The 12970-nt window shown below is 50.7% G+C and overlaps 1 protein-coding gene across 3 annotated transcripts in view; it reads left to right on the top strand.

Annotated features, from left to right (window-relative positions):
• The window catches only part of COL4A1 (collagen type IV alpha 1 chain), a 141439-nt gene that overhangs the window by 116552 nt on the left and 11917 nt on the right, over window positions 1-12970 (top strand). For 2 of the 3 annotated variants that reach the window (XM_072782398.1, XM_072782396.1), the window contains exons 30-46: window positions 616-766; window positions 1220-1328; window positions 1981-2153; window positions 2242-2331; window positions 3164-3316; window positions 3469-3567; window positions 3672-3761; window positions 4772-4911; window positions 5333-5459; window positions 5554-5634; window positions 6048-6146; window positions 7137-7187; window positions 8514-8699; window positions 9237-9370; window positions 10619-10691; window positions 11640-11711; window positions 12829-12957. In XM_072782398.1, coding sequence (XP_072638499.1) covers window positions 616-766; window positions 1220-1328; window positions 1981-2153; window positions 2242-2331; window positions 3164-3316; window positions 3469-3567; window positions 3672-3761; window positions 4772-4911; window positions 5333-5459; window positions 5554-5634; window positions 6048-6146; window positions 7137-7187; window positions 8514-8699; window positions 9237-9370; window positions 10619-10691; window positions 11640-11711; window positions 12829-12957 — 1957 coding nt within the window. Of the gene's footprint in view, window positions 1-615; window positions 767-1219; window positions 1334-1980; window positions 2154-2241; window positions 2332-3163; window positions 3317-3468; window positions 3568-3671; window positions 3762-4771; window positions 4912-5332; window positions 5460-5553; window positions 5635-6047; window positions 6147-7136; window positions 7188-8513; window positions 8700-9236; window positions 9371-10618; window positions 10692-11639; window positions 11712-12828; window positions 12958-12970 lie in introns of all 3 variants that reach the window. The other variant, XM_072782397.1, reaches the window with a different exon arrangement.

Consider the following 12970-nt stretch of genomic DNA (forward strand, 5'->3'; position numbering starts at 1 on the left):
GTTGGGGGGCTGCCTTGGACATGGTGGGGTCTTTAGCCACCTCCCCCGTGGCCTCTACCAGAGACACCAGAGGAACACCCTGCATTCACCCCCAGCTGTGACAACCAAAACTATCTCTGGGCATTACCGAATGTCACCCAAGAAAAAATACGGCCTTGATTGGAGACCCATGGGCTAGCATGACTTCGGGACTCTCCTTGCCTCAAACATCCCCTGCCTTTTGCTAATACTTGAAAATTCTGCTCGGCATGTGTAGCTGATCAAGGGTTACATCTCTTCCTGTTCTGATTATAAGGAAAGGAAGTGAAATTGCTGGAAGGCTTCATGTGAAATAGGGGAAAGGGTAGTAGTTTCACCTTGCCAATGAAAGAGCTAGCCTGGCCTGTTCCCTTTCTATTTGGAGGGCAGGTAGAGGCTGTGGGGATGGAGCAGGTGCGCACACGGGCAGGTAGAGACTGTTGGGATGGAGCAGGTGTGCACACAGGCAGGTAGAGGCTGTGTGGTTTGGGCAGGGGCACATGTGTTCTTATTAACCATCTGCACTTACGCCCTTGACTTGATGAGATCATGGAACATGCTGGTGAGTTGGCTTCTCTGTGCTTTGGGAATTTCCAGGGAGAGCCAGGAATTGGTCTGCCAGGACTCAAAGGATTACCTGGTCTTCCCGGCATTCCTGGCACACCCGGGGAAAAGGGGAACATTGGAGGACCAGGCGTTCCAGGAGAGCATGGTGCTATTGGCCCCCCAGGCCTTCAGGGAATCAGAGGTAACTTCCTTTTTTTTTTTTTTTTTAAGATTTTATTTATTTACTTATTTAGAGTGAGCAAGCAAGAGAGAGAGGGAAAGAGCATGCACAAGCTTGAGCAAGGGGAGGGGCAGCGAGAGAATGGGGCTTTCAAGCCGACTCTGTGTCTTACAACCCTGAGATCATGACCTGAGCTGAAATCCAGAGTTGGATGCTCAACCAAAGAGCCACCTGAGTGCCCCAAGGTGACTTCTTACAGACAAATCTAGATGGCGGCAGGGGCTGGGCCTGTGTATTTGGTGTCTGCGGAGCACCTATTAGGTGTTCTGCCAATGTCTGTTGAATGAATGATGGAAATCGTAAAAGGCTAGAGCTTATGGTCTTGTGTTGTGGTTTATTATGTGGGTGGGTAGCCTGTGCTATGAAACATGCTGTGATCTATGTGCAGTTTATTGACAATTTCTTCCCATTCAGGTGACCCAGGACCACCTGGATTACAAGGTCCCAAAGGAGCTCCGGGCGTTCCTGGAATCGGCCCCCCTGGAGCAGTGGGCCCCCCTGGAGGACAGGGACCACCAGGGTCCTCAGGTGATGGGACATCCTTCCAGAATTATTCCTCCCCAGGGCATGCTCACAGAGGGGAAGGGATTGGCCCAGGATTAGTGCCCCCTCGTGAATAAGAGGCACTTTGTGACAACAAGTCTGATTGTTCACTTAAAGGAAGAGTTGTGAGTGTCTTTTCCTCCCACTGGGCTTGGTTCATGTGCCAGGGAGCCTCCCCTTATTTAGTGACACTTTTATCTCCTTTAAGATGACTGGCGTCTCCATCTTACCTTTTCTTGGGGGGTTAGTAAGTTGTGGATAAAGTGTAAACTAGTTGGTGCATGGCTAGGAGCTGCCTTTAGTGACTAGTCCTGGAGCTAAGTCAGTGCTGGTGGGCTGACAAGACGATCCCTGAACACGGATGAAAGGCAGCTAGTGTTTCGAGCGAATGCTGCAGAGAGGCCTGGGGGTGCTAGCAGGGGTGACTGCTCCCCACTGATGGCAGAAAGGAGGGCATGGTCTCAGACCCAGACCTTGGCTTCCAACGCTGCTACCCGGGACATTGGGAGCCCCTTGGCCCCCAGCATGGGTATGCACACTCATATGGTCCTCAGAAAGCTCCAGCTAAGCCCAAAAGGGTGCCCCGCAGAGCTCCCCACAGATCCTGCTAACTGTGCTTGCTCTTTGCTCACCTCAGGCCCTCCTGGAGTGAAAGGAGAGAAGGGCTTCCCCGGATTTCCAGGCCTGGACATGCCAGGCCCCAAAGGAGATAAAGGGTCCCAAGGGCTGCCTGGCCTGACAGGACAGTCGGGGCTCCCTGGTCTTCCTGGACAGCAGGGCACACCGGGAGTTCCAGGGTTTCCAGGTAAATGATTTGTGCACTCCTGCCCCTGTCTGTCCATGGACCCATAGCATCTGCAATCAGTGTTTACACTCCTTCCATCTGGCCACAGGTCCCAAGGGAGAGATGGGCGTCATGGGGACCCCAGGGCAGCCTGGCTCCCCAGGACCAGCAGGCCTGCCAGGATTGCCAGGAGAAAAAGGTAGGGAGCCAGCACTCCAGAGGAGCCCATCTTATGTCTGTGTCTCCATGTCTCTTGGAAACTCCTAAATGGGTGTAGGTCATATTTCATTGCAAGAGACAGAGGAAATATGTCCAGAAGGTCAGACAAGGGTTGGGAAGACCCCCTCCTCCAGTGGGAACTCATGGTGAACGGTGCATGTGTGGGCAGGGGCTGTGCTCTGCAAAACCAGAGAGAAGGCAGGCTTTCAGGTGCTCCTTATTGGCACACTTGAGGGGTTTTTGTTTTGTTTTTTAGAATTGGTGGGATCTTCAGTTGTACGAGGTCATAGAAACTGAGTCCTTAGAATCAAATTAGTAAACTGGGCAAATTTAGAAGTCTTAATTTTTATTCCTTACCTTTTATTTAAAATTGGTCCAAAAATAAGTTTTTTAACAAATTGACTTTGTGAGATATAAAAATAGTCATTTCGTTAGTAGAACAAGGAAATTCCCATTTTGATGGTTTTGTATAGACTTGAGGGGAGCTGTGAACAAGCATAATAAAAGTCCTTAGGAAACAGGGTAAGTGTAAAAGATTTAAACTGATAATAAGCAGAGTCACATATATTTTATAGTTATCAGCAAATAATGAATACTGAAAAATGTTTTTCCTGGTCATTTGCCCCGGGCCAGATTCTTCTGGGTAGCTTAGACACCTGCCATGTGATGCCTTTGTGCTGCTTTTTGAACAGGCTATGAGCTCCTCATTCCTCCCTCAGCAGTGGCTTCTCCCAGGCAGAAGGAGCGCCACACCTGTCACTGCCTCCAAGACCCCTGGCCAGTTTCAGCCGTGTCCTCTCTTTCCTCTGCAGGAGACCACGGCTTCCCAGGCTCCTCGGGACCCAGGGGAGACCCTGGCTTCAAGGGGGACAAAGGTGACGTGGGTCTGCCCGGCAAGCCTGGCTCCATGGACAAGGTGGACATGGGCAGCATGAAGGGTCAGAAGGGAGACCAAGGAGAGAAAGGTAAGTGGTCAGAGGGTCCAGTGGCAGTGGGGCTGGAAATACAGGCCTGACCACCAGCTCTCCACTGATGATAGCAAACTAACCTATGTTTCTGCCACAGTTTGCCTTTAAAGCACACGTGGCTCATTATGACTTTTTTCTGTGATATGCAGGACAAATTGGACCAACTGGTGATAAAGGATCCCGGGGAGATCCTGGAACCCCAGGAGTGCCTGGAAAGGATGGCCAGGCAGGGCATCCCGGGCAGCCAGGTACGAGTGAAGTTCAGGTTCTCTCCACAGTAGGAACTCATGCTAGGGAAGTGTCAGCACTTTTCATAGGCCTTAACCTGGTGGGTATTTCTCTGTTTTTCTAGGACCTAAAGGTGACCCAGGCATTGGCGGAACCCCGGGTGCTCCTGGACTCCCTGGGCCCAAAGGATCAGTTGGTGGAATGGGCCTACCGGGTATGTCAGATTTAGATAAGGTATCTTCTTTTTAAAGAAAAGAATGTGCCTGTGCTGCTTGAGACAGGTGTGTAGGGTGATGAGTATTGCCCTGAGGGGATAATCCTGGCACATGTGTCTTTTACACAAATGCACATCTTCAGTTCTCTGTGTTCTCCTGCTTTGGGATCAGTGGCACTTGGCTGACAGAGTGACCATTGCTTAAAAAAAAAAAAAATCACAATTCAATAAAATAGAACATGGGCTGCCTACTGTCACCTTCGATTACCTCCAAGTGACTGTCCACCTGGTCACAATCTCCCCAGTGCAGTCTGGTTCCCTACGTGTGGGCCAGCTGCTAGCACCCTTTGGTATCAGCCCAGAAGAATCTCTGGGCTCCTCTGCCCCAAACCTGAACTGGCCCCAGCTCTGCCAGCAGCGTTTGCTCCCATCAGGAGGCTGGTGAGAGGTGGAGAGTGCTGGGTCCGGGGCTAGTGCCTCTCAGAACTGGGTGGGAAGGGAAAGCCAAGCGGGGCAGCCAGCCTTGTTGGCCCTCCCTATGCCTTTAAGAGGCATCTGATCACTCCCATTTGACATAGACACATCAGGCTTGCTGTTTACACCTGTTTGTAAATAGGTCTGAGTAACAACATAACATAATGAAACCAGGTATGCATCTACTCTTGGTGGCCTGCCTCACAACCCCTCAGATTCTTCTGGATAGTGGGCTACAATTGTAGAATAAAGAACATAAAAGCCCTTTGTCATATTGCTGAGAAAATAAATATGCTAAGGGGTTAGTATATTTCTTCTCTCTCTTTATTAAATGATGGTTTCTAAAAGAGGACAGGTGCTTCCTAGTGTGGCACTACTATGCTGTGGTGACTGGCATCTGTCTACGTAACTAGGAGATTGATGAATGAAGGGATATGTGTTCTTTTACCTCATTCTTGACGGCTGTCAAGGTGCTGTTTTATTTTTAATATGAGTACCCTCTAAGCACACATTCACGTTTCATCGTCTGTTTATAGGAACGCCTGGAGAAAAAGGTGTGCCTGGAATCCCTGGCCCACAGGGTGTCCCTGGCTTACCTGGGGAGAAAGGAGCAAAAGGAGAGAAGGGGCAGGCTGGCCTTCCTGGCATTGGAATCCCGGGCCGGCCCGGGGACAAGGTAACAGCCTCCTGCTTGGAAGCCTCCTGTCCCGGCCATCTGAGAGTCTCAGCACGTTAAGTCACTCATAACACAGAACAGGTTCCCCAACTTACTGTAAATTACCCCTCCTGCCCCCTCCTGTCCACCACACCTTCTTTGGGAAGAATCTAGAGGCTGTTGGGAGAGAGGCAGAGTGAGTAGCAAGTTCTCAGGGGTGAAGAGGACTGTGAACAGTAGAAACGGAAAGCTGGTTCTTTCGTTCTGGTTTCCTGTTTGTCCTTGTTTTTTGCACATGGACTTTAGATTGTATGTTAGAAAGCTGGAAATGGAAATCAGTGCAGCACTGATTTCACCAAAGTGTGTACTGTTATCCAGAGGGCGCCCACAAACACATGTCCGGGAACAGATATAAAAATAATGAGCCAATGTCTACTCACAGGGAGAGCAAGGGATCTCGGGTTTTCCGGGAAGTCCTGGAGAGAAGGGAGAGAAAGGCAGCGCTGGCGTTCCGGGGATACCCGGCTCTCCAGGCCCCAAAGGATTGCCAGGGACTGTCGGCTATCCAGGTAGGTCAGCCAGGCCTCCTCCCGAACTTGGGTTTGAGGATGACAGACAAAGATCCAAACTGATGGCCTTCCGGTGTCTTATTTTTCACATCAGGAAGCCCTGGACTGCCCGGAGAAAAAGGTGACAAAGGCCTCCCAGGATCAGATGGAATTCCTGGCATCAAAGGAGAAGCAGGTAGAGACCACTTTTTAGAACGCGGATGAGGGCCTGTGGACACGAAGCCAGGGCCATCGAGGCTGAGAGTTTCCCTCAAGGTGGCAAGTCATGGACCTCAAAATGTCCCCAGGGGGCCCAGCCCTCCACATCTCAGATGAAACCACCACATCTGGGGGCTTCCATGGTCTTTTGGAGGCCTAGCCACCAGTTAGGAGTTAGAACCAAAGTTGCTGAGCTGGCTGTGTAGCTAGCTCCAGTAGGTTCCAGAAGTAGGTTGTGTGTTGTTGTGGGAGCTTGATGTATGTTCCTTGGGGGCCCAGGGGTGCTGGGGGTAGCAGCTCCCTGAGGGAATGTCAGGAAGGAGCATCTTGCATGCAGAGCAGGTGCCGTGAGAGTGTCTCTGCCTGACTAATGTGGCTTTTCTCTCCAAGGTCTTCCTGGGCAGCCTGGCCCCACAGGCCCAGCCGGCCAGAAAGGGGAGCCCGGCAGTGATGGAATCCCAGGGTCAGTGGGAGAGAAGGGTGAACCAGGTATGCCCAGCTCCTGCTCCCTTGCAGGACGAGATGCTCCTCTAGGGTCCACATTGCTCAGACTCTCAGTCCATGCCTAGTGACTGGGGCTGGGTACAAAGTGACATCTGCCCCATGTGTCCTAATGGCTGTTTGAACACTGATGTGGACAAGGGGAGAGGCTGGGGTCAGAAGATGGGTGGGGGCGTTCAGTAATGCCTCCAGCACTTGGGGGCACCTGCCCTGAATTCCCAGTGGTGTGTGAGAGAGACACACAGAAAGAGCCCAGGCTGTTCCTCTTCTGCTGGCCTTTCCCCATTCGAGAAAGGGTCCTGGGAACATTTCTCATCCCCCAAATCTGCCCCTATCACCTTGGGGGCTACAAGCTCCGATGGTGAGAATCATGTACGTGGTAGACTCCGTGTGTAGCAGCGGGGTGACACAATCTGAGATCCATGACCCCGCATCAGGGAAAGGAGCGTCCGGGAGATTGCAGTCAGGGTCCACCGCTTTCTGAAGTTCATCATTTGCTTCTGTACACCTTAGGTTTATATTGCATATACATTCCTTTTCTTATAAAACCAGTTCATTAAATGCCCCACGTGTCCTTTCCCCATGTCATCTTCCCACAAGCCCGTTGCTCACATGAGTGGGCTTTCCAGTGTCTACTGCCCCCAAATGCCTCTGGCTCCCCCGCCTCCCTTGAGAAAGGCTGTTGGTTGGATGGTCATCTGAGAAAAGCCAATTTGTGAGTCTCTAGACAGTTTAGAAAATACGCACTTATTTGTAAGATTGTCTCTACTAATCCCATCATGGTTCTGTGCTGACAGTTAAGAGAAGTGCTGAATGATCCAGGGCATCTTAGAACAGCCATGGGATGGGATTGTCCTAGGAAGTATGATGAGCTGATTACGTGTATCCTACAAAGAGCACGTGGTATTGCAGAGTTGAGACAGTGTTTTGTGCTGTACTTGCAGATCACCTGCTTTTTTTTTAACCCTTCTCTTTCAGGGCTGCCCGGAAGAGGATTCCCAGGGTTTCCAGGGGCCAAAGGAGAGAAAGGTAAGGTCTGCGAGACACATTCGTCCTTTCCCACTAACAGCTGATGCACATGGCACCAGCAGAGCAAGTGCAGTGGGTGCGAGGAAGCAGTGGGCGGGGGTGACAGATGTTGGCTCTGGGATGGTCTCCTTTGTGCCTGCTCCTGGCCCCTGACTAACCACTGTCCAGTGCATTGTCTTCAATTCATTGTCTTCTGAAAAAGCAAGACAAGAATCACAAGGAGGGGCCCTGTGGCCGGTTTTGGCATTGATTCTGTTTCATTGAAATAATTCTAGAATTTTGGTATTTAATAATTAGCAACTTTGGAGTAATACGTTAGAAACTACACATGCAGGGATTTTTTTCCCCTATAACTTCTTACTTTAAAAACTTTGAAGCAGTTCATTACTGTGTTTCTATCATTGGCATACAATAAACTACACGTATGTAGAGGGTGCCATTTGGGAAGTCTTTGGTGAATATGCACACGTGTGAGAGTGTCACCACAATCAAGAAGGTCAACACATCCATCACCCCACAAGCTTCCTAGACTGCTTTGCCATCCTGTCTTGCTCTTGCTGCCCACCACTGCCATCCCCAACCACCTTTTGGTCTGTCTCCTGGCACCGTAGATTAGCTTGCATTTTGTAGATTTTATATCAGCAGAATCCTCTGTATTTCACTCTGTTTAGCTTGCCTTTTCCCCCACAGCATAATTAGTTTGAGATTCATGGGTGTGGCGGCTTGTGCCAGTCATTCCCTCCTGTTTCTTGCCAAGCAGCTCTCCATGCTGTGGCTGTACTGTAGCTTCTTTATTCATTCACCTGTAGGGGAAGAAGCCCTTAGGTTAGCAGTGTGGTTGCTTGCAGACTCCTCTAAGCTTATAGTCCAGTGGCTTTGCGGCTAAACACTTCCTCTAAAAAGTGTAAAGAGGGCACCTGGGTGGCTCAGCGGTTGAGAGTCTGCCTTCCGATCAGGTAGTGACCCTGGAGTCCTGGGATCGAGTCCTGCATCGGGCTCTCTGTTCAGCGGGGAATCTGCTTCTCCCTTTCCCCTCTGCCTGCCGCTCCCCCTGCTCATGCTCTCTCTCTCTCAAATAATAAAATCTTTTTTAAAGAAGTATAAAGAATGACGGCTGGGAAGATCCTAGATAGACTGTGGTCAGGGTCTAGCATGTCACTTAGTAACACAGGGAGAGGGCACGCAGCTCTAGTTGTCCACCTCCTGCCCCTGTCCCCACACCACCCTAATGCCTCCCGGAAGCTGCTCCCTCCTTGTCCCTGTGCCATGGTTCCTCTTTTCCCCTGCCTTTTGCCACCTTCTCAAATTGTTGTTGTTGTTGTTTAGGCTCAAAGGGTGATGTGGGATTCCCGGGACAGGCCGGGAGTCCAGGCATTCCCGGATCCAAAGGAGAGCCAGGATTCCTGGGCCCCCCGGGGCCGCAAGGACAGCCAGGCTTGCCTGGAGCCCCAGGCCACGCTGTGGAGGGACCCAAGGGAGACCGAGGCCCGCAGGGTCAACCCGGCCTGCCAGGTAAGGGTGTCTGACGGGGTCAGAGCCAGGTCCAGCGCAAGGCACAGATGTGACAAATGGAAACCCTTAAATCCTCAACGGAGTTTTTAACCTAGATTTTTGCAGCGTTGACTGCAGCTAGAAACTGCTTCTGATATTCGGGGACCCCTGTTGTTTGGCCTCCACTGGGTCACTGCTCCCCAGCGTCCTTCCTGTCAAGGGATTTGGTAGATATGACAGGTGATCAGAGGAAGATGAGCCGTTACAGGGAACGACAGGAGCACAGATGCCACCGTGATGGCTTTCCACCCGGTGGGCATCCTGGTACATCTCACTCCCCATCTGATGGTGGGACTGGGTGCTGAGGTTGGGATATCCACATCAGAGTCTCTGCCTGTCGATAGGAGGATCCCTTCTAGGACCTGTGGGATTTTTGTGGGGCTCACATGGCTTGTACGGGGTGGTTGCCCCTGGTGGCGGCAGGTAGGTGGAGGTGAAGACACCTGTACATTAGATCACCCTCTAACCTCACATGTGTGACTTTTTGTCTCCCGTTAGGGCTTCCGGGACCTGTGGGACCTCCAGGGCTCCCTGGGCTTGATGGACTCAAAGGTGACAAAGGAAACCCAGGGTGGCCGGGGGCTCCCGGAGCTCCAGGGCCCAAGGGAGAGCCAGGATTCCAGGGCCTGCCTGTGAGTCGTCCGTGTGTCGGTCTTGTGTGTGAATAGGGTCACAGCACAACTCATGTATGTGCATATGTGTGTGTACATGGGTGTGACACTCTTAAATCCTCTCCGGAGGGGCTCCTGCTTATTGCTGGTCTTGGGCCATCTTTCCTGACATCGTAGCCTGCAAGCACAACACTTTTTCTGGTCTGGTTTTATAAGAACCGTTACAGGGGATGTTACAATACTGGGGATTGCAGCTCAGTGCCTGGGTGAGGAAATCTGTTGGCACCCCTGATCCAAACAGCAAGCCTCAGTAAGAGAAGTACACTCAGTATTTTAGTGTTGTTAGTGGCTCTGTGTGTGTGTGTGTGTGTGTGTGTGTGTGCGCATGCACATATCTGTATTTGTGCATGTTTTCATTGTGATGCTTTTTAAAATAAGGTAAAGCAAAGAAACATACAGGTGAGAAACAGCACAACTTAGTATATATACTGAGAGAGGAGCGAGAGGAGGAAGTATTTTTGAAATAGCCAGAAAATGAGATAATATGTGTAAAATACACGAATGATGCCACATCCATAAAGAAACATAATCCTCCTCTGGCTGTTTTCTTCTCTCCATATTTGAAATCACTTTTCAGGGGACCCCTGGGTGGCTCAGTGGTTTAGCGCCTGCCTTCAGCCCAGGGTGTGATCCTGGAGACCCAGGATCGAGTCCCACATCGGGCTCCCTGCATGGAGCCTGCTTCTCCCTCTACCTGGGTCTCTGCCTCTCTCTCTGTGTCTGTCATGAATAAATAAAATCTTTTTTAAAAATTAAATAAAATCACTTTTCAGATAAGATAGCAAGATAATGCTAAAGAAAGTGCATTATGCCTGAGTGTTTGGAGGAAAGTTTCCAGAAGGTAGTTTGGTGCTGAAAGATTGGTATGTCGCGGTAACACATGTTCAGGGGGTCCCAGATCTGATCACGGCGCCTGCCGTGCTGTGGGCTGGGGACGGCAGATGTGCTGTGTGGAGTTTACCATGTAGATGGACAAGGAGTGGGGCAAAGTGAATGAGGCAAGGTGTTAGGACTTCCAGCTTCCTAGTGTAAACGCACATGGAGATTTTGTCATCCTTCATGTCACTCAAGAAAGCACAAGGCACCATTTGTTCACCAGATTACTTTGCAGAACGCCGAAGGCCTGCCCCAGCCTCCCTACCACCAGAGTACTGAGAGACTTGCCATTTCCTGAGCAGTTCCTGCCTGACATTCTCTCTGCTTGTCTAGGGGATTGGAGGCTCTCCAGGCATCACTGGCTCGAAGGGGGATATGGGACCTCCTGGAGTTCCAGGATTTCAAGGTAAGACAGTAGTGGAGGTGCTGCTTAGAGGCATAACCTAACCACTGACCCTCTCATGCTGATAGGCCGGCCTGATTATGGTGCAAATTGGTGTTCTCTCTCGGTTGAAATGCTATTTCATGCTGCGGCACCCTGATTTTATCACCCAGTGAATGGCTGTGTGAAGAAGCTCTGATCTTCTTATTAGGAATCAGTGAGGGCAGCCCGTGTGGCTCGGCGGTTTAGCGCTGCCTTCAGCCCAGGGTGTGATCCTAGAGACCCGGGATCGAGTCCCACGTCAGGCTCCCTGCAGGGAGCCAGCTTCCCCCTCTGCCTGTGTCTCTGCCTCTCTCTCTCTCTCTCTCTCTCTGTGTGTGTCTCTCCTGAATAAATAAATAAAATCTTAAAAAAAAAAAAAGAATCAGTGGATAATTTGCATCTCAGTCATTTGTGTATCAATGAGAAATCATGGATTTGGGGCACTCATTAATTAACATATTCAGCGCATTGATTGGGTGCCTCCCAGCCTCCAGGCACTCTGGGTTTCACTGCTGAACCGGATACATATGAGTGATGGGTGAATAAGACAAGTTCTCAGCCTGCAGGTGTCTTGGGGTCTATTTGGGAACACGTGGGAACTGGATTGTTCTGTCCAAAAACAGATTCACATACCCCGGCCCCGACTGTAATCATTGTATGTTTTGTTGCATGTTTGGAAAAATGTGACTTCTAGGTTCTAGAAAGAAGGGTTTCATTATGACCAGAAGTAATGTTCTTTTCTTCCCCGAGAACTAACCAGAGCTATTTTCACTGTGTGTGTTTGTTTGTGTGTATACATGGGCACACAGGTACCAGGTATGCGTGTATGTGGACATACTTGTGATGGGTATGTGTGCCTACATGCATGTGCGTGCCCGTGCCCACATATAGTTGGGAATTCTGTGCTGACAACATTCTTCTTTCCTCCAGGTCAGAAAGGTCTCCCTGGCCTGCAGGGAGCCAAGGGCGATCAAGGTGACCAGGGCTTCCCTGGAAGTAAAGGTAGGAGCTCTTGCTGTGAGGGTGGGGCCTTCCCGATGGTTTGAGCTCATGGCATTAGGGTGTTTGGTTTTACAGATGTGAAAGGCTTGTGTTTTACTAGGAAACAGTTGATTAAAAATTCTTTGGTAGCTTGTCAGGACTGCTGTGTTTGGCTAATCTGGTCGACATTCTCACCAGTGACATGTCTTGAAAGTCACGCTCATTAGATCTAGGAGGTAGATCCAGTGGAGGAAGCAGGACAGACTCAGGATTCACAGCACAGGCTCGGGAGCCCGACCCCCTGGCTGTTGTGGGGAGAAGCTCAGTCTGGCATGGATGGGCCGAGTGGGGGCTGGGCAGCAAGTAGCTGTACACAGAGAAGACTCTTCCTTGGCTTCTCCACCATCGTGACATGCGACGGCTCCCACACTCCAAGGAGGTCTCCGGTGGAAAGAGTTTAAGTACAGCAGGCATCCCATTCTAGTTTCTGCCTGGCCGACTGTATTTCTAGGGCTGTGTCTAATTTTCAGAATCACGTTTCAAGAGACTCAGTGAGCAGTGTGATGTCAGGAACAAAAGACATGGGAAAGATGTGTGTGGAGGGCAGGAGAGGATGGGGAATGTTTGTCTTAAAGAGGCAGGACTGGGGCAGACACAGAGCCTTTGCAGACTCTGGCTGCTACTCATCTCGCAAGAGCTGTCATGCAGAAGGATTAAGTTTATGTGTCATTGGAGTGGTTGTAACGTACGTAAGGCAGATTTCAGAGAAGTGGAAGAAGCCTTCTGATCTCACAACATCGCAGCCTTCTGGGTCCCAGGTAGGATCCCAGGAGGAACAGAGCTTCACCGGCTGTGTCTGTACAGCTGAGGGCTGCATGGCCGTTGTTGGGGATTCCAAAACCCAGCGGCCAGTTTATCCTAAAGGCCCCCATGTCAGTCAGTTCCAGGCCCGAGATTCAGGATTTTATGTGAAATAACAGAAGTGTGCAGATACGTGTATGTCTTACGAGGATCTGTGACTTGTGTTTTTGATACTGATCGGATTCTGAGAAACCTTGTGTTTGGATTGGGTTTCATGTGGGGCGTTTCTCCTGTGAATGTTGGCAATAGTGATCACTGGCACCTTTGATTTCCACAGGCCTTCCTGGTCCCCCGGGTCCCCCAGGGCCCTATGACATCGTCAAAGGCGAGCCAGGGCTTCCTGGTCCGGAGGGTCCTGCAGGTCTGAAGGGGCTCCCGGGACCTCCAGGCCCCAAAGGACAGCAAGGTAAGACTAGCCG

Source organism: Canis lupus, chromosome 17 (genome assembly GCF_048164855.1).
Source record: "Canis lupus baileyi chromosome 17, mCanLup2.hap1, whole genome shotgun sequence".
NCBI lineage: Eukaryota > Metazoa > Chordata > Mammalia > Carnivora > Canidae > Canis > Canis lupus.